Below are 26,095 nucleotides of genomic sequence, written 5' to 3' on the forward strand. Positions count from 1 at the left end.
TGACCCCCATACTGACACTTCTTTGACAACAATCTCTGCATCTGCATAAGTTACCAGTTTTTTCAGAACTTATATAAGAGGCCCAAAGATGTGACAAGCAGAAAACTGTGTGGCATGTCAAAAATATGTTGGACTGTTTGTTCTCTGACATTGTGGGCTATCATCTATAACTTCTAGAGATCTTTCAAATATAAAGAGGGATGGTGAATTAATGATCAGCTGACACTGGTTTCCCAATGTGAATTTTTCCCATTTTTTTCCCCAAGCTTATTTCATACAAAGCATTATAAGAATTCTTTCTAGGGAATTCCCTGGCAGTCCAGTGGTTCAGACTCCGCGCTTTCACTGCCAAGGGCCTGGGTTCAATCCCTGGTCGGGGAACTGAGATCCCACAAGCCGTGCGGCACAGCCTGCCCCCCCCCACAAAAAAATTATTTCTAAAGAGCTTCAAAGAAAAATTATAGACACGTTTTCTTGGTTTTTAAAATAAATAGTTCACTGTTTATTATCTAAGAAAATCTATATCTCAAAACCATTTGGACTGGGGTAATTATGCCAAAAAATAATCTCTTAAGGTTTCAAAGAAAAAAAAGTCCTTTCAGAGGAGAACAACAATAGATCACGGCAGTTCAAATAGTGTGTATCATACTACTTCATCAGAAAAATGGTGCACAATCAATATTTTTTTGACCAAAGGAAATGGTATTTGCTGAGTGTAAATTTACATTTTTTTGAGTGATTACAGCACAGGGAAAATTTCAGAGGTACTTTTTAAATGGAAGGAATAAATGGAGCAAAGCTAACTATGTACAGTAATTTTATGGAATCAGTGCAAATATGATCCTAGAATTTTGTTTCTCCCAGAACAAAGTAACAGCATCTCATTTAGGATTACATCCCTGTAGTTGATCTTAGCTGTTTGTTTATTTGATGTGCTCTACCCAATAATGCTTCCTGCACCTCAGCACACTACCTATGTATTATATGTGCGGTTGTGGTTTGGCCAGTCATCATAGCCAATGCAGAATGCTCATGTTCTACTCTGCCTTGCCCCAGCATGGGCTTGTGCCGCTCTGGAGAAGATGCTCAGTAACCTGGCAAGTTACAGATCCTGAAAGACTCACCATATCAGTTTACCACATTAGCCAAGTGTATTCTCTAAGGCTGCCATAACTCAGTACCACAAACCAGATGGCTTAAAACAACAGAAATTTATTCTCTCACATTTCTGGTGGCTAGGAGTCTGAAATCAAGGTGTCAGCAAGTCCATGCTCTTCTGCAGGGGCTCTAAGGAAGAATCCTTCCTGGATTCTTCCTGGACTCCTTACAAACATTGGCATTCCTTGACTTCCTGGATTCTTCCTGGACTCCTTACAAACATTGGCATTCCTTGACTCGTAGCTACGTCACTCCAATCTCTGCTTCCTTCGGCATGACCTTTTTTCCCTCTATGTCTCTATTGTGTCTTCTCCTCTCCTTATAAAGACACTAGTCTTTGGATTTAGGGCCCACTCTGATCGAGTATGACCTCATCTTAACTGATTACATCTGCAAAGACCCCATTTCCAAGTAAGGTCGCATTCTGAGGTTCTAGATAGACATGAATTTGGGGGGCACATATTCAAGCCGCTATACCCAGCAATGGAAATGCTGTAAATTTAATCTGACCTAGAATAATATCAGTTGATATATAAATATTTTTTTACATTTTGGGTTTTAAATTATAGATCCTAAAGATAACTCTTGTGGTTTTAGTTGAATATGATATTGGCTCTAATGCTAGGATGATGAATGAAAAATAGCATGTTATAAAATATTAAACATAAGGAGCAGTGGTTGAGAGTCCACCTGCCGATGCAGGGGACACGGGTTCGTGCCCCGGTCCGGGAAGATCCCACATGCCGCAGAGCGGCTGGGCCCATGCATCTCCGCAACGGGAGAGGCCACAACAGTGAGAGGCCCGCGTACCAAAAAAAAAAAAAAAGATAGTTCAGGTAGTGGTATGGAGGATATAGAAGCCAGATAGAAGCTACTGATACAGCACAGGTGAGGTGATTGGGGATTAGACTATGTTGATAGAGAGGGAGAAGTGAAATTTTGTTGGATAACATCCCTGAAGATTTAGCAATTGATTAGATAATGTTAATAATAATAGCTAATTTTTTCCAGCTTAAGATATAATTGACATTTTGTACATTTAAAGTGAACAACCTAATGGTTTGTTACATGTGTGTATTGTGAAGTGGTTACCTCAATGAAGTTAGTTAACACACCCACCACCCCATATAATTATATATATATATATATATTTGTATATATGTGTGTGTGTGTATATATACATGGTGAGCACATTTAAGATCAATCTTAGCTAATATTTATTGAGCACTTTCTATGTGCCAGGCACTACTTTAAGCACTTTTTATGTACTAATATACAGTAAGTCCCCTACATAGGAACGGATCCCGTTCTGAGAGCATGCTAAGTCCAATTTGTTTTTAAGTCCAACAAAGTTAGCCTAGGTACCCAACTAACACAATCAGCTATGTAGTACTGTACTGTAGTAGGTTTATAATACTTTTCACACAAATAATACATAAAAGACAGACACACAAAATAAAGAAAACATTTTAAATCTTACAGTACAATACCTTGAAAAGTACAGTAGGACCAGCTCTATCACAGCTGCTTTTACGCTTGCTTCCAGACATCCTGGGCTTGAAATAAAGATACTGTACGGTACTGTAATCTATACAGTACCGTACAGTAAAGTACACAAAAGCACAACCACTTGTAGAGGATGCACGCACGTGACTACTCCAGACACACAAACTAACTTACGTGATTGGACACGCAAATGCGTGTTCACATCTTTGAAAGTTCATGACTTGAAGGTTCGTATGTAGGGGACTTACTGTATTTCATTCTTATAATAATCCTATGAAATAGTACTATTAAAATGTTGATTTCAGATGAAGAAACTGAAGCACAAATACTTGCCAAAGATCACATATCTAGTGATTGAAGGAGGCAGGATTTTAACTCACAGAATCTGGTGAGGGTAAGGAAAGAATCTGGGGTGACTCCTACAGTTGGGAGACTGAGTGGATGGTTCTCTCATTAGGCAGGATTGCAAATACAGACCAGCAGGTTTGTGGGGAGCAGACTGGAAGGTTATGAGTCAATAGATTTGGTTTTGGATATAGTATTAAGTTTGAAGAGCTGCTGGTGGGAAATCCAAATGGATATGCCTTGTAAGTAGTTAATAATAAGTACTAGAAATAATATTTAGTGTTAAAATCTATCTTTTCTCAAAAAGAAAATACTGTGTTTTAATGTATACATTGTGCAGCTGCGGTAAAACACGAAAAATTGGTGATACGATCTCCGAGCTCTAAAAAACTAAATGAGTGCTTTTATCTGGGTGAAAAATCTTTTTGGGTGTATTCTCATGTCCTTTTTACACTGTTAGGTAAGTAAATAGCTATTTTACCTGGAATTTTATGGCATTTTTCAGCCAAGCAGAAAGAGGAGAGGAATTCATTTGTTATGATTTGTACCCACCGATCACAAGTGAATTTACTTCATTACAAACTCCCCTTACCCTCTCACCCTTTGCTCCACACATTCCACCAAATACACCCCTGCCTGCTCTAACCACGGGATATTCCAGTTCAAACCCAGCAGTTTATGGGAACTGCTTTTGTTGAAATCATTAAAGAAAGAAAGGCCTGTGAGTTCTCCTTCCGAAGCACTGCCTGTTTTCTGTGTCATTTCAGTCTCATTAATCAGCGTTGCAGCAAGGTAGACATTGTGCTGTGTATTTTACTGTCCCCAGCACAGCAGCTCCTGCGTCTCTGCCCCCAGGCCGACGCATTGGGGAAAAAGAGAGAGGGAAACCATCAATCTTCCCAGTTGCACATGTCAGCAGTGATTCTTTCCGCCTTCCTGTTGGCTGTCTCTCTCACCACCTGTGTTTAGAATTAGCACTGAAGCTGCTGCCCAGATGAATAAGAACCACTGTCCCTGTCACCTGCCCTGTACGGGCTACCACTTCTAAATGAAAATAAGAAGTACACAGGGCAATTATCTTTACTGTGAATGGTGCAAGAGAAAGAATCACATATCTCCTTAGAAGTTCATTATAACATAAAATTAAAGCAGATTTGAGGTCGTACATTCTAGGAGGTAGCATCATTTATTAGATCAGAGGGGTAAAAGCAAATAATTTCTTGAGTGCCTTGCTGTATTCTCATAGTCTCCCTCTGAAGTATCTACAGAGAGTCTGGCCTCGAGGGGAGGCTGCATGCTGGCTCCAGGCATCCACTCTGTCCTGCAGTGGATCCCTTGCCTTCACTCACCCACACCAGCTCTCTGGACCAAATGAAGTATATACAGCTGAATTTGGTCTATTTATGTTCAAGTCCTGACCCCACTATTTATTAGCCATGCACTACTCACTGAACCCCTCTGTGCCTCAGTTTCCTCATCTATGAAGCAGAGTTGATAATACTACCTACCTTATAAGGCTTTTTGTGAGGATTAAATGAGATAATGCATTCATAGCTCTTGCTAGAGTACTTTGTACATAGTAAGCACTCAATAAATATTAGCCATTACTGTTGTTAACCTCATTGTTCAAATAATAAAACTGAGGTTCAGAGAGATTAAATAATTTGTGGAAGGTGCTAGGAGATGTAGAAGGAATTTGAACCTAGCACTGTCTGATCCGCAAAACGGATGTCTTTTCTATTACACTATATTGTTTCCGTTCTAGTTCCATCTTACAAATAACTTCATGTGTGAGCTTAATAAATCACTTCACTTTTTCATGTCTTTATTTCCCATTATGTAAAATGAAAATGATAATAACTGACTGACATTCCTGCTGGTATGAGACTCTTGTAATTATATATCAATTAATTATCATCAAGTCATATGCAGTAAAACTAGGCATATTTTTTAAGTTTGGCTGCAAAAAATGTTCATGCCCTTAAAAAAAAGTTAAATAGTGCAAAAGTGTCGAAAAGGTAGTCATTGTGTATTCCCAATCCTTGGGGTAAGTTAAATGTGTATTCTTCTTCCTTGTCAGCAGTCATCTGTTTAACAAATGTTTATATAGAACCACTGTGGGCTAAGCATTGTTCTCAGGCCTTGAGGAGGGTGCTATTATTATAGCCATTTTACAGATAAGGAGGTTCTGTGACTTGCACAAGGAAACACAGCTAGTATGTGCAGAGCTGGTATTGGACTTGGTGCTCTGACTCCAGAGTTGGGACTCTTCACCTCCACTCTGCTCTCACTACTTACAGTCTTCTTATCTGCTGCATGGTATTCCATCATATAAAAAATAAAATTACTATTTATTTTATATGTTCCCTACTAATGGACATTTAGTTGCTTGTAGTTCTTTTGTTATTAAAGAGTCATATGGGGAATGCCAGGTGTCCTTACATTCTAGTATGATTATTTCTGTAGGACAGATTTCTGTATGTTGGATGGTTGGGTCACAATATTTAAGCACTTAAAATTTTGACCCCCATAAATGATCAGATAATTTATGGAGAACATGCTAGGCACTAAGCACTTTACACGAATAAACTCATCACAATACCCCCCCCCCATCTACCCTGTGAGATTGGTATATTATTATCCCCATTTTGTAGATGCTCAAGAACATATAAGTAATAGAGCCAGGACTCAACCCAGGCAACCTGGTGCTAAATCCTGCTGCTTAACCATGGTAAATAACCAGACAAGTTATCACAGTCATATTTTACTGCTTGACTTTGTCGTTTTTCTAACTTATTCTAAAGTTGACTTAACAATATGAGCTGACAGGAGGGTCTGAACAGAAGCAAATGCTTCAGTTGAAACAACCCTGGGGGTTGTGTCAGTCTACAGGTTGGATGATGAGAAAGAGAGCCATGGTTCACTGGAAAATGAGACTTCTTTCTCCTAGTAGTGGTCAGGATAGTCAACAAGATTTTTTTGGTGAAATATCTTTATGCCTGGAAAATAACTTTAGAATCTTTTTCTCTGTTTTTAGTATTAGTACCTTGTAAGAAATTCACACTGTCTCTCAAAGGTTCAGAACACTTGAGAGTCATGGAGTTATTTCATTTGTTGGGTATAAACATTTCTGGCAGGGCTTCCCTGGTGGCGCAGTGGTTGAGAGTCCGCCTGCCGATGCAGGGGACACGGGTTCGTGCCCCGGTCCGGGAAGATCCCACATACCGCGGAGTGGCTGCCCCGTGAGCCATGGCCGCTGGGCCTGCGCGTCCGGAGCCTGTGCTCCGCAACGGGAGAGGCCGCAACAGTGAGAGGCCCGCGTACTGCAAAAAAAAAAAAATTTCTGGCATCTCGGCTTTGCTTAGCCAAGGCCACCAGTTGTTAGTCCAGGTTTTCCTCAACCAGCTGAGCTGACCATGAGACCTGCCTACAGCTGCTTGAGTGTTGGATTCAGACTCTCTGTAGGGATTGGAGGGAGTTAGAGAGTTTGCCACACAGGGAGATGGGTAGAAAAGAGCATCCTATGCAGAGAGAATTTTGTATTTTATCCATGACAATTCTGATGTCAAAACCTTCTTAGTGGGATCATTTTCTTAGTGCTGTCTGGGCTACCCGTGCTTCTTAAATCCCTGAGCCATAAGGATTTATGGAACTGGGCATTGTTAAGTCAATTTACCTAACAGTGGAAGATGGTGTGCTTACTTGTCGCAGGTGTCTTTTCTCACCAATGTAGACACACTAGCCACATCTTCATAAGCTGTTGACCATAATAATCTGCTGACCTTCATGTGATACTAGAACTGCCTGAAGTCAAAGGGGCCTCTGACCTTGCATTAATACATAAATGCTCAGGGATTTTATTACCTTGAAATGTAAATTATAAGCAAGTGAACTTTTCAAATTTTTACACTCTGTGTGTGTGTGTGTGTGTGTGTGTGTGTGTGTGTGTGTGTGTGTGTGTGTGTGTTCCCATGTTTCCAGTCAGATTGGCAGTTTTGGAGAATAATTATATAGTAGTTGGCTTGGAACAGTGGTTTTTCAATCCTGGACACACAAAAAATCCCAATGCTCACGCCAAATCCCAAACTGATTAAATCAGAATTTCTGAGGATGGGACCCAGGCATCGGTATTTTTTTAAAGCTCCCAGGTGATCGCTGTACAGATAAGATTGAGAACTGGTGGCTTAGAAGGTATCTTCTATTTTTTATTCGTAGTGTTTTCATCTGTACCTCATTTTATATAGTTGAAGTGAACTTTAAGACTAGATATTGGTGTCCCAAAGCCCGTCTCAAACTGGAGCAGGCATCAGAACCCCCTGGAAGGCTTGTCAAAGGACAGATTGCAAAACTCTTGTCATTTCTTTTCCTGGGATAAGTCCACCCATAGAATTTCTGAGTCAGTAGGTCTGGGTCGGGCCCCAGGAATCTGCATTCCTAACAAGGTCCTTGTTTGGGTGATGTTGCAGGTACGGAGACACACTGTGGGAACCCCTGCTCCAATGCCTTCCTTCCACCTTCCTTCCGCGCCTTTGTTGTCAACAATGGCGGCTGGGGCAGCCGCCTCCAGGACAGTCCATATACACACAATTCGGTGTTAGGAGTGCTAATCATGCTGAAGGACGTGCCCACATGTTGCTCCACCTCCAGATTATCATACATCTAATTTTTAAAGTCTGTATGCAAATACAAGCTGCTCTTCCTACCAGATTACTCCCCTTAAGCACTTTCTGCTTTAAAATCAGAGCCACCACAGGGTAGGTAATTCTCTAGTATCCCAAAATAGAACTTGGATTTCACTTTCCCACAGAAACAATTTTATGAATGGTGTTTAGGTGCAGCTGAAATGGTGCTGTTAAAACCATTCTTCAGAAATACTGTGGGTTCAATGAGGCTTCCACGGGCGGCCTTCCAGGACCGTAACTGCCATTTAAAGAATTGAGTGTCTGAGTTTCAGAAAACCAATTTTCAAACGAGCTCTCAGAACATAACTTGTTTAGGAACTGCCTATAACTGGAACATCTGGTTCATTTTGTGTATAGTTATTTCGCCCTTTACATGGAGCCAAAGTGGGGAGTAGGAGTGGGAGATTTGTCATTTATTCCACTAACATTTATTAGATCCTCACAATGTACCTGACACTGCTATATACTGGGGATATAAAGATGAAAAAGGCAGCCCCAGCCCTAGAGAGCTCATATTCTAGGTGGGAAAATATTTCCTAAGCAAATAAGAAAATATTTACCAAGTTACCCGTGTGATATGTGTAATAATGAAGAACCGATGAAAGAGGGATCTGTTCTGCTTGGAGAGAGAGACTGACTCAGTGTGTGTGTGTGTGTGTGTGTGTGTGTGTGTGTGTGTGTGTGTTTGGTAGGGAGAAGGTATGTTTAAGAGGTTTAGAATCAAGGAGAGATTGTTAGGCCTTGAAGACCACGGGGAGTTCTCCAGGCAGAGAAGGGGGCGAAGGACATCCAGGATGAGGGAACAGTCTGAGTGCAGAGGGGAATGAGCGATACAAGAATGGCAAGTAACTAGGTCAGCTTCTCGTGGAGGATGATGGAGGACAGCTGGGAAGGGGATTAACTGCCACATAAACTTTGAACCCTAACCCAGAGGAAGAAATGAGAAGACTTAATGCATAGAGCTAAGTCTGTGCGTGTGGTATGTGCATTGTTGTCCCAGACTTTTCTTTTGAGAACTTTCTTCTGTATATTTCCCACTACCCTGAGGAAGAACACTTTTTTTTTCAACAAACTATTAATATTTTTTAAATGTCCTGAATCAAGTTGTTTTCAAACCTGTGCTCCAGGAAGCCCCTCAGAGGCTGGCAGGGGTGAGGGCGGACAAGCCCGCAGGGGGCTGCCTACTGGGGCTCCCTCACTGACTCCTGTTATCCATACACCAAGCATTTCTTTGGGCTCTTCTACATATTAGACATGTCTGGTAAGAATATTACATTTGAAAATGGGCATGTAACTAAAAAAGAGACATCTTAAAACCACACATTTAGTAACAGTCTGAGGACTTAGGTGTGGAGAGCCAAATCTCTCAGCGGCTGTAAAAGGAGGAATGTTCTCAGATAGTCAGCTGAAGACGGGACCACCAGACAGGCATGGATCTGTGACCAAAGATAATGGGTAGGATATACCTTTATTTGGCCACAAAAGGCAATGATAAAATCATATCTTTCCAGCATGATCTCTCTAACACTTTAAGATCAATGTTCATATTTTCTTATGAGGAAAAACTAGTATTTTCATAAGCATTTCAGATCATTCTTTATACTTTAAAAATTTTAGTACCTCTTGATCTCTTGCCTGTATTTACTGTTCCATCCAATATAAAAATAAATTATGTAGTGGTGGTTAAGATGTTTATGTCAAGAATTTGACCCTGGATGGTTTGGTTTAGGAAGCAGTATTGTCATTAGAAATTAAAAGTGTTTCTCACTACATATCATATTATAATTATTTATGTTGTGTTTAGATAATATATTAATCTAGTTGTAGTCACTTTTCCAATAAAAACTAAAAGGACTTGCCAGTTTATTCTGTACCTACATATAAGCTTCGCATTTAAACATAACTTAGCTGCCTTGAGGTGACAATGCAGTCTTTCCTAGGAGGCGAAGTCCCCAGATTTTGTATTTCATCATCTCTGTGTGATGGGGAGACATTCACTGAGGTGCTATTTGACAAGTAAGAAAGAAAACCGGGAAAAAAGGCCTGAAGAAAATAAGCCCACAGAGATGCTGAGGTACAAAAGAAATAGCTGCAGAAGAAAAGAACGTGATAAATATGCAAAAGCGTCATGTGGTCTGGTGAGCAGAGCTCTGGAGGTCTGGATTCTGGCCCCAGGTGTGCCACCAGCTGTGTGCCTGGGCCTTTCAGGAAACGACTCTGTGGCACACCTTCCCTTTCTGAGAGCGTGTGTGTGGAGGGGAGGTGCGGGTGGGAGTGAGGATACTTAAAGGCCAGACCAACCATGAGGTCAAGAAGTTCTAAACTGGATGCAGCCCTGTGCACATGAAAGGGACAGAGCTCGGTGTCCAGGGCTGAGAGCTGGGTTCCAAATCTAACCACCTGCCTGTGATCTTGTGAGGGTTACTTAACCTTGCAGTGTCCTTCCCTGGAAAGTAAGGCCAGTAATTCCTACCTCCTTCACATCCGATGAGGTCCATGTAAGTGCCAGGGAATGTTTCTGATAGCTAAAGTTCAGCACAAGAATGAAAATCCATCTGCAAAAGCATTCTACTGCATGATAGAAGGACAGCTCAGTGCACCGAGGGAAAATAGATGCACAGCTCTTAAAATCTGGAAGTGGCTTAAATAAGTCTGTAAAAAACATTTTTAAAAAACCAAGTTTATTCCTTTCAAATTATTTCACTGACCTAATAATACGTTGCTAAGTACTTCTCATCTATGCTTTTATGGAACTCACAGTCTAGTGAATTAGTCACTCCTTTCTCCTTTTTTCTTTTTAAAAATAATTTTTTCCTGCAGTTTTAATTGTTGGCCGACATATTGCTTCTTGTTTGAGGGTGACATAAGACCTGCTTTCTCTTACATTGAATTAATATTTACTATGTTGATTCCTAGGTCTGAGCATCTGGTTTCATTTCTAAGCAGAAATGAACCCAGTTTTTTTTTTTCTTGGTGCTGAGTCAGCTTTTTCTCTCCAGACCCAGAGCCCTCTGTACTTTCTGGAAGAAAGAGCTGACTGTAGCAGAACAATGCTGAGCTGTGGCCAAAGAAAGCTTCAGAGAAGCACCTGGATCCTCCCAGCCAGGACCAAAGTGCTATTTTTCTATGCCGGGTCTCCTATGTTTCAGCTCTTATATCACTAACTGGTGGTATAGACATTTTCAAGAAAGTGTTGAAGACAGATGCGAGGGGCCTAGGCTTGAAATAGTAGGGTGACATACATGATACAATTGAGAAGCACCAACAGAGAGCTTCTTAAGCTGTATTTTTTATTTAGAAGAATAAATAGACTTACAAAAAGAAATTTTCAACCAAATTAGTTGTTAATGTTGTTGATTCCTTTTTTATCGCAATCTATGATAACGTGCCTTTCATGGAACCAATTAGACATAGTGCTTGCTCAGCCAAGTTTTTGGTCTGCCGTCGAGTATAGTTAAAACAGGTGTGATGAGTGCACAATTGATGCTACAGCTGGACACAAGCAGGACTTTGTCATAAGAATCTTGAAATCTTTAGTTGAAGTCTTTAGTTCCCACCACCATACCAAAGTTGAAAGTGTTTCAAAGCTAGTAGGCAGCCTTCTTTTGATGTATTTTATTCACTTGGGATTAAAATCAGAAGCTCTCTTTAGTTAATCACAAAAAATATCTTTTGCCATGATTAGCAGCTTGGGAGTTTTTAATTACTTTTGGGTGCAATAATTGAAATTATGATAATTATGAACTTGGGATATGCTCAGTACCTTATGACAGGAGCGCTTTTAGCTACACCTGTCAGATTGATAAGTTCTCTCTTTGATACAAACTCCCACCCTGTCTTCTGGAATATATCAAATCCCAGGGCTGAAGCTGCCCATTGGTAATGCTGATTCTGTTACAAATTGAGCCAATGCATGTATTGATTGGAAGTGGCATTTGCTAAGGAAATACACCTGAAATAAAAATGAAGACCTATTTTGTAAAATGCGCCTTTTTTTATTCTCTGTGCATTGCGATGGGATTCAAGGTTGATGCTCTAGACTTCCCCATGAGCGAATGCCTGTGGCCTAGTCTTGAAGCTGTTTTCTTTGTGGTTTGCCTCCTGTCCACTGGGAAGCCCATGCTCCTTTCATTTTCATTCTTTTCCAACTCTAGTGCTTTTGAACACAGAACCCCCATCCTCCCACCACCCAAACTCCACATTCCAGCCCCATGATTTCATGGTACCAGGCATATCTCCCCTGCCATGCTGTCAGGCTGCCTGCTGACTCTTGCAGGGGGAACAGACGGGAACATAAACTCACCGCAGAAGTGCAAGACACTCTCTGTATATTTTTAAGACCAGGAATCCAGTTCTCATTTAGATCCTGTATTTTTTTAATAGCTCCTTGAAAATTGAACAAAACATTTCTTGTTGCTCTTACTTCTTGATAACATCATTCCCTCTGCCTGGATATATAGAATCACAGAAACTAGAGAACAAAAAAGATGTATTAGATCATGTCTAGTTCATTCCCACCGGTCACAATTCTTTTTTCTCATAGTCTGTCCTCTAGTGCTTTTCTCTTCTAGTTTTCCCAAGAATTAGTTTCTCCATTTCTCTCAGGGAATAATTCCTTAGTTTGAACATGGAGGAATTTGTGTGGAAATATTCATATTTTTTTCTCCGCTTGATATTATTGGCCCTTATAATCCTTTATATGACCATAAACAGTCCCCTTTCATCCTAGGTCAAGCATTTCTGGACGGCATTTTTTTTCCTCTTCATTTATTAAGTTCAGAGCTTGTTTTTCTGCTTTGCTTTCTCTCTTCATCAATCAGTCCCAAAAGCCCATTAATCATTTTTTACCTCACTGAAAGCTTCTTTGCTTATTCCCATATCAGGAACCCAGGGCTGGTTAAGGTCCTAAGGTACTGAAGGAAGCCTCACTGATATGTACTTATTCTATGCTAACTCTTCTCTCTCCCATTCTTTCTCTTTCTCTCTCTCTCTCTCCCTCAGCCTCAGTTCTCAGCTACAAACTATTTTTAAAGTAATGTCTCTAAATTATGATTTGGGGAGTTAGTCATTTGACAGCCTCATATGTGTGTATGTACATGTGTATGATTTTAAGTGGTAATATTATATTTGTTCTCAGTTACTTAAAAGGTATTTTTCATATTCTCAGAGCCACAAACCTCTTAGGTCTCCTGAGTGCTTATATCAAGTACAATTCTAGGTCATGGAACTATGATGTAGCATTCTATTTTAGGGCTGTTATCTCAGAAATAGAGAGGAAAATAAGCAGATATAGGAAAATAGACTGTAGGATTTGAAATTCTTGGGAAAAGGGAAGGGCAAAATATAAGTAGTCTTGGCACTCACACATCTAAAGTAGATTAGCTCTTAGGAGCTAATATTAGATATAAAGATAAAGACTTTTTTAAATGTTACATTCTTTTTTTAAAAAAAATTCAACTTTATTGATGTATAATCGACAAATAAATTGTAAGATATTTAAAGTGTACATATACCATGGTGATTTGATATACATTGTGAAAAGATCCCCCCCACCTAGTTAATTATTAACACAACCAACACCTCACATATTTGTCTTTGTGTGTGTGAGAGAGCATTTGAGTTCTACTCTCTTAGCAAATTTCAATTATACAATGCAATGTTATCCTGTAGTCATCGTGTTTTACATTAGATCCTCATAAACTATATGGTTTTCTAGATGAGAGGACCCAGTATTATAAAGATGTTGGTTCTCCCCAAAGCAATCAATGTAATCCCAATCAAAAACCCCAACAGGTTGCTTTTTTTTTTTCTCTTGGAACTTGGCAAAATGACTGTAAAATGTATTGAGAAGTATAAAGGACCAAGGGTGGGTTAGATACTCTTGAAGAAGAAGAAGAAGGTAGAAAGACTTGCTCCACCAGGTCCCAAGACTTATTAAAAAGGCAGCTGCGGCACTGGTGCAGACATAGACAAATAGACCATGGACCAATGAGACAGAATAGAAAGACCAGTTACAGACTCAGACATATAGAGATAATTGGTTTATGCTGAAGTGGCATTCCAGAGAGCAGTGGGGAAAGGATCTTTTCAATAAATGGCGATGGAAAAATTAGGTATCCATATAGGGGGAAAAAAAGGAGAGAAAATAAAGTAGATGTCTACCTCACACCATATGCAAAAAACTCCAAATGGATACAGACTTAAATGTGAAAGATAAAACTTTAAAGCATGCACATACATATGCGTTATATATGTATGTATGTATATACACACACATATCTTCATGAACTCAGGATATTAAAAGATTTCTTCTGTGACATAAAAATCTGGTCAAAAATTATATATTTGAAGAACATCTCTTCATCAAAAGGTAACATAAAGGCAAATAGCCACATAATGAGAGAATATATTGGCCACACATGTAACTGACAAAATATTAGGATCCAGAATATACAAAAATTCTTGAATCAATGGAAAGATAATCCAAGCTGAGAAAAATAGGCAAAATAACTTGAATAGCCTCTCCACAGAAGAGGAAATAAAAATACCAAAAACCATGAGTTCTCAACTTCTCTAATAAATAATCAGAGAAATGCAGTTAAACCATAATGAGATTCTACCCTATATCGTCAGTTAGCTAAAAATAGAACTACTGGCAAAGTGTTGGTGAGGATGTGGAACAATAGGAATTGGTGGTAGAAACTGCAAATTGTTACGTACTGATACTTAGGAATAGTTTAGCACGCTGTAGTACAATTGAAGGTACATATGCATACCTTATGATCCAGCAATTCAACTCCTAGCTACGTATGCTGGAGAGACTTGGCACTTAATACACAAATATAAGTGTAGAGAATATTCTTTTTTTTCCCCCATAACTTTTTTTTTTTGCAACAGAAACGTTGCAAAATAATGCAATGAATGTAATGAAGTCTTAATTGATGGTGTCTAAGCAAAACATGGTAGCTAGTGGAAAGAGCATACATGAGCTTTGAAGTCAGTAATACCTGACTTGAAATTTCAGTTCCACCTATTAGTTGTGTGGCCAAAGGCAATCTATTAATATTTGTGAGCTTCAGTTTTCTCATCTGTAAATTAGAGGTAATCATATGCCTACCATATTATATATTATAAGGAATAAATACATTAATGCATTAAAGCACTGAGCATAAATGCCTGAAACGTAGTTGTCCAGTAAATTATGGTTGTTATTAGTAATTTTTTATTATTGTTAAAAATGATAATGATGTATTTTATCATTTATCTGTATTAAAGACAGAAAATATTTTTTAAAAATTTGTTGCACTGGGCTTCCCTGGTGGCGCAGTGGTTGAGAGTCCGCCTGCCGATGCAGGCGACGCGGGTTCGTGCCCCGGTCCGGGAGGATCCCACATGCCGCGGAGCGGCTGGGCCCGTGAGCCATGGCCGCTGAGCCTGCGCGTCTGGAGCCTGTGCTCCGCAAGGGGAGAGGCCACAACAGTGAGAGGCCCGCGTACCACAAAAAAAAAAAAAAAAAAAAATTTGTTGTGCTCAAAAGCTTACAAATACAGAGGCACATTTTTTTTCTTCTCATTTTCTGTTATAACTTCAATAATAGACAGTATAGACCAATGGGATAGGATGACCATGTCAAAAATGATTTTATAATTTAAAAAATTATGCAGAATTAAAAACTTCGTTTGAAGAAATAAAAAACCAACTATGATTTTATCAAAAGTAAATGGATACTGAAGCGTGAAAAAGTTAAATAACTTTATCAAGAAGCAATATCAGAAATAGAGTATAGGTTTCCTAATTTTTAGCCCAGATCCTGCACATTAAATTATAATATCAGCAATTATTTTTATTTTTTTATTTTATATTGGAGTACAGTTGATTAACAATGTTGTGTTAGTTTCAGGTGTACAGTGTAGTGATTCAGTTATACATATACATGTATCTATTCTTTTTCAAATTCTTTTATTTTTAAAGAAAACTGAATTAAGTAAGAGTAGCCTTTAGCCCTAATGCTAAGGCCTTCATTGCCTTAACTGCAAAATGAATGAAGTCATGTGAAAAACCCCTGGAGCCCCTTTAATCTCCAGTGAAATTTGATTCTATGTCTGAAGTCTCTGCAACTGACCACCAGAACCACAGTCATCTTTTCCTCTTGGGAACTCTTTTCTGTACCCCACTATTTACCTTTCCAAACCAGTCACAATTGTGTTGTAATACTGTACGGTTACTTTTATTTTCATAAGCATATCCTCTATCTCCAGTTAGATCGGAGATACAGACCTTTTCTTACGTGCCTTTGTGTTTATAAGCTTTTGAGTGCAAAAAAAGATTTTTTTAATATCATTTCTGTCTCCTAATAGCACCTAACATAGTGCTTTACAAAATAAATGCATTTAAGGATGATGACTGTCAGATTGCAGTTAAAAAAATTGCGTAGCCATCGAACATGGGCATAGGATTCATGGATTCTGCTTCAAAAGCAATGTTGTTTGTTTTCCTTTGTTTCAGAAAGATTCCGTGAAGCGAATATTTTCTGGCATTCAGCCTACAGGAATCCCCCACCTCGGCAATTACCTGGGAGCCATTGAGAGCTGGGTGAGATTACAGGACGAGCATGACTCCGTGCTGTACAGCATCGTTGACCTACATTCCATCACTGTCCCCCAAGACCCAGCCGTCCTCCGGCAGAGCATCTTGGACATGACGGCTGCTCTTCTCGCCTGCGGCGTAAACCCAGAGAAGAGCATCCTTTTCCAGCAATCTCAGGTCAGCTTCTCAGATTAGAACCGAGAAAACATTTATTTTCAGATTGAGGAAAAAATCGAATGGTTTATATAACTCCTGTTTTTGATTTATTTTTTGACCCTTCAAGTGTGACTTCATCAAATGCGACTGTTTCATTTTCATGTTTTCCCTATATTCATATCATTGAGTATTATTATAATGCAATAGTATTTTCAACTTTCCCTCCACTGTACTAGGTAAGTTTATAAGGCTTCATAAACCAAAAAGTTGTATCCCATTAGTACTTTTAACCCTGGAATTGTTTTTCTGTACTGGGTTTCATTCAAACAGATGAATTCATGCTGTTGACTAGTCTCCTGGTGATGAGGGATAGAATTTAGCGACTGATGGTTTTACGTAACTCCAATGTTGCTTTATTGGGTATTGCATTTGGAAGGTCTATTGGATAATTCCCATTGTTCATTCTTCGTATAATAACTTTTGAGAAGATTTGAGAGAACTAGCTGGGAAATTGGAAGACAATGTCCAGTGTCTTGAGTCCAAGCCAAGAAAGGCTTTAGAACAAAGCCAAAATATTTGACTCATATCTTTACTATGGATGAATCAGTTTACTCTTGGACAGGCAGATAACCTGGACTAGAGACAAGGCGCTTAAGAGACTCCCTAGCAAAGAAGGTGAAAATTTTAACTGGATCATGCCCTTATTACATGTCTGCTTTAACCTGGTGACAGAGCCCCAGCCAAGGAATGGTATATTATACATGTTTTGGCACATGTTAACATGTATGGAATGTGTTATACATGTGTACAACTCCTTTCTTGAGCATAAACTTCTGACAATCATTATTTTTGTATATATTTAATCACCCACAGAACTTAATGTAATGATTCACACAGAGCAACCATTTAAAAATATGTAATCAATGAAAAGAGTATCTTCAAAAAATAAACGCAGTTATCAACTTAAACTTGTTACCAGCTTAGAAATAATGTGATAGAATAATAGAATCTAATCATTAAAATGACCATAAAGGCAATTTACCTCAATTTCCTTTTTTACAGTTGGTCAGGAAGCATTTCCTTACGTATGGCTTTTCAGATTCAATCTTGGACAGATGTAATTGTTATCAAGTACTTGCTTATATTGAGCAAACACCCGCCTCCCTGTAACTTCTAGCCACTCATTTAACTCCTCGCTAAAAATACATATAAATCAACTCTGTCTTCCACATGACTGCTCTTCCAAACTTGGAGACATTAATTGTGCACCATCCTTACCCTCCAGGTCCTTGTTCCATAGGCCTTACCTTCTTCAAAGATCTCTAGATCTCTCACCCTAGATCTCTCACCCTCTTGGTTGTCCTACCTCAGAAGCACTCCTACCTTCTCTCTGAAAGGAAGGTGCCTCTCATATTTCATGAAGCAATGTTTATCTAAACTCTTCACATCCATCTCTGAAATTATAATGCTGGTCATCTTTAGAGCCAGTTTTGGAGTCACCTAATGCATTTTCCAAAGCATACCATCTTCACTCCATCTTAGCTGTTTTTGATACAAGCTCTCTTTTGATCCTTATGTGATATTCTTTTTAAAAATTGTATTCTCAGTACTTATTTCCATACTTCTTGTAGGTGAAAATGTCTAATCTCCACAAAGTAACCACTTGTCAGTTGCTTTTTAAAGTGACCTTTAAAATTAAAGGCTTATTTACAATCACATCCAGTACTTGCACTTTGAGCTCATAGCCCCAGAAATGATTACCATATTCTAAAAATGTTCTCCTTTGTAAAGGATTTTTGACAGTGACCTTCATAAATGTATAAAATTTGCAGTAATTGAGGTATCTTCTTCCACATGGTACATTGTTGTTCAAAATAGCAATTGAAAGAGTAACCCACAATATGGGAGACTTTGTAAGAACATTCTCATAAGTGAGGGATAAAAAAATTCACCTCCCCTTTGGTTTTTTTATGTTACAAAATGAGCTCACCGGTTCCCAAACTAGTGAGCTCATTATGTGGGTCTAGGTCAGAGAGTGGAGGCAACTGGTGTTGCCTGTTTCCTCAGTGGCCTCTAAGTTGGCTCCCAGTTCCCCCTCCTACCATCCCTGACTTCAGCTCCCTTGGCGGAGTTTCGATAGTTTGCCAGTAAAATTTGAAGGAAGTACTCATCAGCCCACATTCCACAATTTGTCCCACAAAGACAGTATTAAAGACTTCCTCAGGTGTCTTTCTGTCCTCAAGACATGCTTGGTCTGGGCCATTTCCTTCTTTAACTCGGGCAACCAACCTTATTACAACTCAGTGGATGGACTGGATATTTTATCAGATTTTCTTTCCTTTTTAAAATATTTAATAAAGAAAACTTTAAATATATGCAGAAGAGTAGAGAGAAGAGTACACTCTACCCCCATCATTTACTCACATTTTGTGATTTGTCTCGCCAATGTTGTTTTCTTTGTTGAAGTATTTTATAGCAGATACCACACATCATGACATTTCATGCCCTAAATATTTCAGCATGCCTCTCTATAAACTAAGGAAATTTTCTTACATAACCACAATACTGTCATCACACCTAACAAGTTAATGATAATTCCATATTATCTTCTAATACCCAGTCCATGTTCAAATTATGCTGATTCTTCCAAAATGTCTTCCAAAATGTTGTCTTGTTGGAATGATGATCCAACCAAGGTCTATGCATCACATTTGATTATGGATCTTAAAGTCTCTTTTTATTTCATGCCTTTTGATTTGTTGATCAAGTTTTATTTCCTGGAAAGTTAATCCTTCTGCACTTAAAAAAAATTTTAAACTTTGGTTTTTATGCTCCCACTTTTTTCTTTTTTTTTTTTTCCTGATGTGGTATGTATTTTTTTAATTGAAGTATAGTTGATTTACAGTGTTGTGTTAATATCTGCTGTACAGCAAAGTGATTCATTTATACATATATATACATTCTTTTTTATATTCTTTTCCATTATGGTTTATTACATAAATATTGAATATAGTTCCCTGTGCTGTACCATAGCACCTTGTTGTTTATGCATTCTATATATACTAGTTTGCATCTGCTAATCCCAAACTCTCACTCCATCCCTCCCCCACTCCCCTTCCCCATTGGCAACCACAAGTCTGTTCTCTGTGTCTGTGAGTCTGTCTCTGTTTTGTAGATAAGTTCATTTGTACGCTCCCACTTTTTTCATGCCTTTGATATGTTAATCAGGTTTTCATTTATTTGCTATAAAATTAGCTCTTTTGGACATAAAAATAAACCTTAATTTTTTGTGCTTCCTCTTTTCACTAATCTGTGTTAGCTGGTGTTTAATGGCTATAAACTGCCATCCTACATAGTTGCTTGTCACCATTTATAATAGTTTGACGAGAAACGATGCTTACTTAGTGCCTACGGAGTGCCTAGAAAGGAGTGCCTAATATCAATTCCTGTAGAATGCTGTAAAGCTTCAAGCGGTTCATGGAGGATGATGGGAAGTTCTTCCTGATGCTTTATCTTGAAACTGTGAAGGCATGTATTGGCTTTTGCTTCTTAGGACCATTCTCAAGTAGAAGTATATTAACTAAGCTAGTCGCCTTGAAACAATGATTATTTTAAAGACCTGGCCCCATATTTGCCATGTTCTAGTAGGTGAAAGAATCATCATGGTGTTTGTATTTTATGTCTTGCTATCCAAAAGCCAATTAATTAACAACTGTCTTTATCAATCTGTGGAGTTTTCAGTAGAGGGGGATTGAAAAGAAAATAGAGCATCTTTAAACGTGGAAGATTTACCAGCCGTTTCATGTATATGACCTCTCTTTTAATCTTCAAAGCAGTGCATGAGTTAGGCATTACTGTTTTCTCACAGATGAATAAATTAAGGTATAAAGAGATTAAGTAATCAGAAAATCTCTGAGAGGTGCCTGGTACTTAGTAAATGCTTAATAATATCTTCTTAATTAGCTACCTGAGGTCATAACAGCTTGTAGGTGGCAAATCCAGGACTCTTTTTTCTTCCTAAGACACTACTTTTAGAAGCTATATAGACAGTTTCTGACTTACAGTGGTTCAACTTATGATGGTTTGAAAGCAATAAGCATTCAGTAGAAGCTGTACTTTGAATTTTGGCTGTTGATCTTTTTCCAGGCTGGCAATATGTAGTATGATATTCTCTTGTGGTACTGGGCAGCAGCAGGGAACTGCAGCTCCAGGTCAGCCGCGAGATCACCAAGGTAAACAACCGAGACACTTACAACCATTCTGTTTTTCACTTTCAGTACAGTATTCAATAAATTACATGAGATATTCAATACTTTATTATAATATAGGCTTTGTGCTGGATGATTTTGCCCAACTATAGGGCTAATGTAAGTGTTCTGAGCACGGTGAAGCTATGATGTTCGGTAGGTTAGGTGTATTATATGCATTTTCAACTTAGAATATTTTCAGCTTAACCATGTGTTTATCAAGACGTAACCCCATTGTAAGTTGAGGAAGATCTGTACTCATGGGGAGAGAATATTTTTCGGTCTCCCACCATGCCTTTGCCTCAGGAGCTGATGGCAGAGGGGCAGTGCAGAGCCAGAGCTGACCTGAAGACCCTGGACTACTAAATTACCCTCTCACTCCTGCTTCAGTCTCACAAATCGATGGTCCATTCCCCACATTGTAGCCACGGTCATCTTTCTACTTAAAATACATCAGCACCTCTCTCCTACCCTGAAGGTAAAAATTTAAACTCAGTTTCTAGAAAGCCCTTCAAGCATGAGGCCGCTGAGAACATCAAGTCAGTGTTTCTTCCACTCCACCACTTTTTATCACAGGTTATTTTGTGTTCAAATGATCTGATTAACTTTTACCAATAATTCTTTAAAGCAGAAGTTAGAGTATTTTCTTCTGGGTTTTTTGTTTGTTTGTTTGTTTTTATATATTTATTTTATTCATTTATTTTTGGCTGCGTTGGGTCTTCGTTGCTGCGCGTGGGCTTTCTCTAGTTGCGGCGAGCAGGGGCTACTCTTTGTTGCGGTGCGTGGGCTTCTCATTGCAGTGGCTTCTCTTGTTGCGGAGCACGGGCTCTAGGTGCATGGGCTTAGTTGCTCCATGGCATGTGGAATCTTCCCGGACCAGGGCTCAAACCTGTGTCCCCTGCATTGGCAGGCAGATTCCTAACCACTGTGCCACCAAGGAAGCCCCTCTTCTGGTTTTATTTTGAGAAAATTTGATAAATCAATTATTAACTTATAAAACATAAATTAGAGGTTATTTGTGTAATTTTAACAAGGTTTTTTTTGTTAATTTCTTTATATTGGGAATTTTGCAGTACATTTAAGCATTTAGTTGATCACTGAATATGATAGGAATTTAGAAAATAATTAAAGTGTTAGGAGCCAATACCAGTTAAAATTAGTTATAACTACGTCTCCTCACAGACAATTATTTCCAAGTAAAATGAAGAATTTTTGAAATTGTGAGTTAGAGAAAAATATTTTTTATATTATGTAAGGGCTCTTTTCATGTATATCCATTGTGTTAAGCAAAGTACTTACAGATAAATATAAAGACTAGTTCCCCAGGTGCCATTGTTGGACACCAGAGTAAGTTCTAGTAATTATTTGAAATAGGGAAAGAGTTTAGCTATGTTATAATGCTGATTTTACCAATAATTTTTATCTCCAGTCCTTTGCATTCTTTCTCAGCGGTCTGACTGGAACGATTTAGACTTACTGAAGATTTTTCTCATTATTTTCTTTTTCTTTCTTTCCCACCGGCCTCTAGTCATGGTGCTTCCCCTACAATATGTTTGCCATATGTGGGGAATTTTACAGAGCCTCTCCTCTGAAAGGTGTGTGTGTGCACGTGCGCATGTGTGTGTGTGTGAGTGAGAGAGAGAGAGTGGGAGGGAGAGGGAGAGGGATCGCCTGCTTATGTGTGTGCTTGGCAGAGGTTTCCATGCCAATGCCAAAGTCAGTGGTCTCTTATTCCTAGCAGGCCCGAGTGCAGATCCAGTCTGATTCCCACAGCTGCCTCTGAGGTGCATGTTTCCACATCTTTAGTTGTTACTTTGCTTGGGATTGAATCACCCTGCAGATGGAAGATAAAAGCTGGAGTTCATAGCTTTAGGCACTGGCTTTCTGCCAAGGCTGGGAGAAAAGGACAGTTTTCGACCATCAGACATCATGTTACAGAGGGTCCAAAACAGTCCAGGGAAGAGTCGAGGGAGAAGAATGGAATCTGCAGCTTTGGAATGTGGCCTCATTCTCTAATTAGAGGTAGGTTTTGTTTCCCAGGAAACTAAAATCAATAATAACAATAAAGGAAAGGGGGCTATGGAGGAACCAATTTCCGAATAAGGGCCAAAGGAACTGACTACATGAATCTTGGCTCACTGAATACAAACAAAAGTTGTACCTGACCCATTCATTGTCCCTTATCTTAGAGGTAAAAAGCCAAAGCCTAAACTAGGACAGAGAATCTTTTGTGTTTTCACTTATCCTAGTAATTTTGGAAGCATATTTGAGTACATATTTGTATTTGTTAAACTCTCAAGTTTTTAGGCTACCAACAACAGGTGTACATTCAACTCGTAATAGGAAGGAAGCAAACAGACCTCTATATAGGTTAATGGTCTTGAGGAATCTATTTGTAAAATTGGTGTCACCTCCAGAGTTTCCAGGGAGAGACAAAAGTTCTAAATGGCCCGTGGCATAAATGATAAAGAGAAGTTAGGCAAATTATTATATAACTCAAACTCCTCATGTTATATTTCCTTCTCTAAAAAGTTGCCACTAGTACCACTTCCTTGCCTAGATCTATACTCATGTGTGACTTGATGAGAAGCTGTAGTATTTGTGCTGCTTGCATCCTGGACTACAGAGTTAGGTCATATCTTAATGACACCTCCAAGAAGAGTTATTTTTTACTATCAGGGCAGTAGTGGAAAGAGTATGAGCTTTGAAGCCAGATAACAGTTTGAATCTCACTGTGATCTCTTCTTGTAGTGACACACTGGGCAAGTTACTGAAGCTCTCTGAACCCCCTTTTTAATGTCTATAATAGGGATATTTAAATAATATGATGTATAATTCCTGGCAGATGTTAACTTTCTCTCTCACCCTACATCACCACACACATATTGTCCCCACCCCAGACTCCTTGATTTGTTTAAGGGTAGAGCGGATTTGGAAGGTGGAGATCAAATTAATGACAGTGCCTGTCTTTATACTCAATAACAAACTATTTTCACAGGTGTTTGTTATCAAAGGTTTTTCAGGACTTTTTAAGAAATATTTCAGACATTCAGAAAAGTATGAAGGCGAATGGCTGCTTTTTGAAATGCTAACCTTTTGGCATAGTTGCTGCATGTAGTTTCTGGGGTTTTTTTAAATTAATTTTTATTGGAGTACAGTTGCTTTACAATGTTGTGTTAGTTTCTACTGTATAGCAAAGTGAATCAGCTATACGTATACATATATCCCCTCTTTTTTGGATTTCCTTCCCATTTAGGGCACCACAGAGCACTGAGTAGAGTTCCCTGTGCTATACAGTAGGTTCTCATTAGTTGTCTGTTTTATGCATAGTGTCAATAGTGTATATGTGTCTATCAAACGTTACAAGTACAGTCGAAACTTTCTGTTTAGCTCTCTCTAACCCCATTATGTTTCCTGCCTCCCCAGAGGTAACCACTATACTGAATTTAATACTCATCATTCCCATGTACGTGTTTCTATTTGTATTGCATATAATTTGGCCATAACAATCCATATCATTTATTTTGTATGTTTTAAAACTTTATGTAAATAGCATCATGCTGCACAAATCTTCCTGCATCTATATTTTTGTGTGCAACATTAGTTATGTGTTCGAGATTTATTCGTTTTGACTGCTCTACAATATTCCTTTGTCTGGCTCTATCACAATTTATTTATCTATTTTCCTGACAAAGCGTATTTAGATTTTTTCCAACTTTTTTGTTACTGCAAATAATACTACAGTGGGCATACTTCTATATGCTTTTCGTGTACATCTGAAAGGCTTTTCTAGGTGTACATACATAAGAGTGGAATCATGAGGATATATGACATGTATATATATCATAAGTGTTAGTGGCTATTGCTAGATTGCTCTCCAAATTGGTATTCCAATTTACATTCCCAACAAGTGAAGAGTTTCTTTTGGTCTATGGCAATATTTGGTATAATTAGACATTTTACTTTTGCCATTGTAAAGGATAGAATATGCTATCTTGTTTTAATTTGCACTTTTGGTTTTGTGAGCCTCTCTATCATACCTTTCTTTTCTATTTCATTAGTTTCATTGTTTCCTCTCTTGCTTCTGTTTTCTTTGAAATTACTTTGTTGTTATTTTTCTAACTTCTTAAGTGGACCTCATTAATTTTTAGCCATTCTTCTTTTCTAATATAATTATAAATACTCATTTCCTTCTAAGTACTGTTTTATCAGCATCTACAAAGTTGTGATATGTAGTATTTTCACTATAACTCATTTGTAAATGATTTCTATTATTTCTTGTTTGATCTGTGATTTATTCAGAAATATGTGTTTTAATTTCCAAATACATGACTCTTTTTCTAAAACCCATTTTACCCACTTGAATGACTAAAATTAAAAATACTGATAGTGCTAAGTTTTGGTAAGGTTGTGGAACAACATGAACTCATACATTGCTGTTAAGAGTATAAAATGACAATTTCTTATAAAATTAAACGTATACTTACCAAGTGACACAGCAGTTTCACTCCTAGGTATTTACCAAAGAGAAATGCAAACATTGCCTGCAAAATGACTTATACATAAGTGTTCATAGTGTTTTTGCTCACAATAGTTCCAAACTAAAAACAACCCAAACGTCCATCAATGAATGAATAAATAATTGTAGAATATTCAATCAATGGAATATTATTAAACAGTGAAAAGGAGTCTGTAACAACATGAAGGAATAGCAGAAACATTATGCTGAAAGAAGCCAAGAACAGAAGAATTCATATTATATACTAACATTTATATGATATTCTAGAACAGGCAGAACTAATCCCTAATAACAAAAAACAAATCAGTGGTTTCCAGGAGCAGGGATGAGGGAAGGGTGAGGAATAAACTGCAAAACTGTGTGAGGGAACTTTTGGGGGACATTGAACTGTTCTATATCTTGACTGGTATGATGGTTACACATGTATAGATTTGTCAGAACTCCGTGGACTGAGCAGCTAAAATGGGTCCATCTTATTGTTTGTACTTTATGCCTCACTAAAGTTGACTTAGTATTAAAAAATTTTTTTTAATGAGTAGGCACTTAGGATATATAAGTCAAAAGAAAAGAAGAACCCACAGAACTGTGTGAGAACACTACAGGTATTTCAATATAGTTGTCATTCAAACATTTAAAATAACAAAGGCAAAATAAATATGGCAGAAGAATTTCATCTGAGCTTTGAGTCACCCATTCACAATGAAACCAAGAAACAACCTGCTCACAAGTTTAGTCAGTACACTAATTATTTTGTTTGCTGTTGTAACATGTTTCCTAAACTTCTTGTAAAACCAGCAAAAAGCCCCATGAAACCAAGTGTTGCAACTGTTGACCCCACTCCAAGGAAAGTATAAAAAGAGAGTAGCTCTGGGACTTCCCTGGTGGCACAGTGGTTA

The 26,095-nt window shown here is 38.4% G+C and overlaps 1 protein-coding gene across 1 annotated transcript in view; it reads left to right on the top strand.

Moving 5' to 3' along the window:
* The window catches only part of WARS2 (tryptophanyl tRNA synthetase 2, mitochondrial), an 89,078-nt gene that overhangs the window by 25,276 nt on the left and 37,707 nt on the right, over window positions 1-26,095 (top strand). Inside the window, exon 2 of the mRNA XM_082833056.1 lies at window positions 16,197-16,454. Coding sequence (XP_082689182.1) covers window positions 16,197-16,454 — 258 coding nt within the window. The remainder of the gene's footprint in view (window positions 1-16,196; window positions 16,455-26,095) is intronic.

This window comes from Leucopleurus acutus (genome assembly GCF_964270905.1).
Source record: "Leucopleurus acutus genome assembly, chromosome: 2".
Classification (NCBI taxonomy): Eukaryota; Metazoa; Chordata; class Mammalia; order Artiodactyla; family Delphinidae; genus Leucopleurus; species Leucopleurus acutus.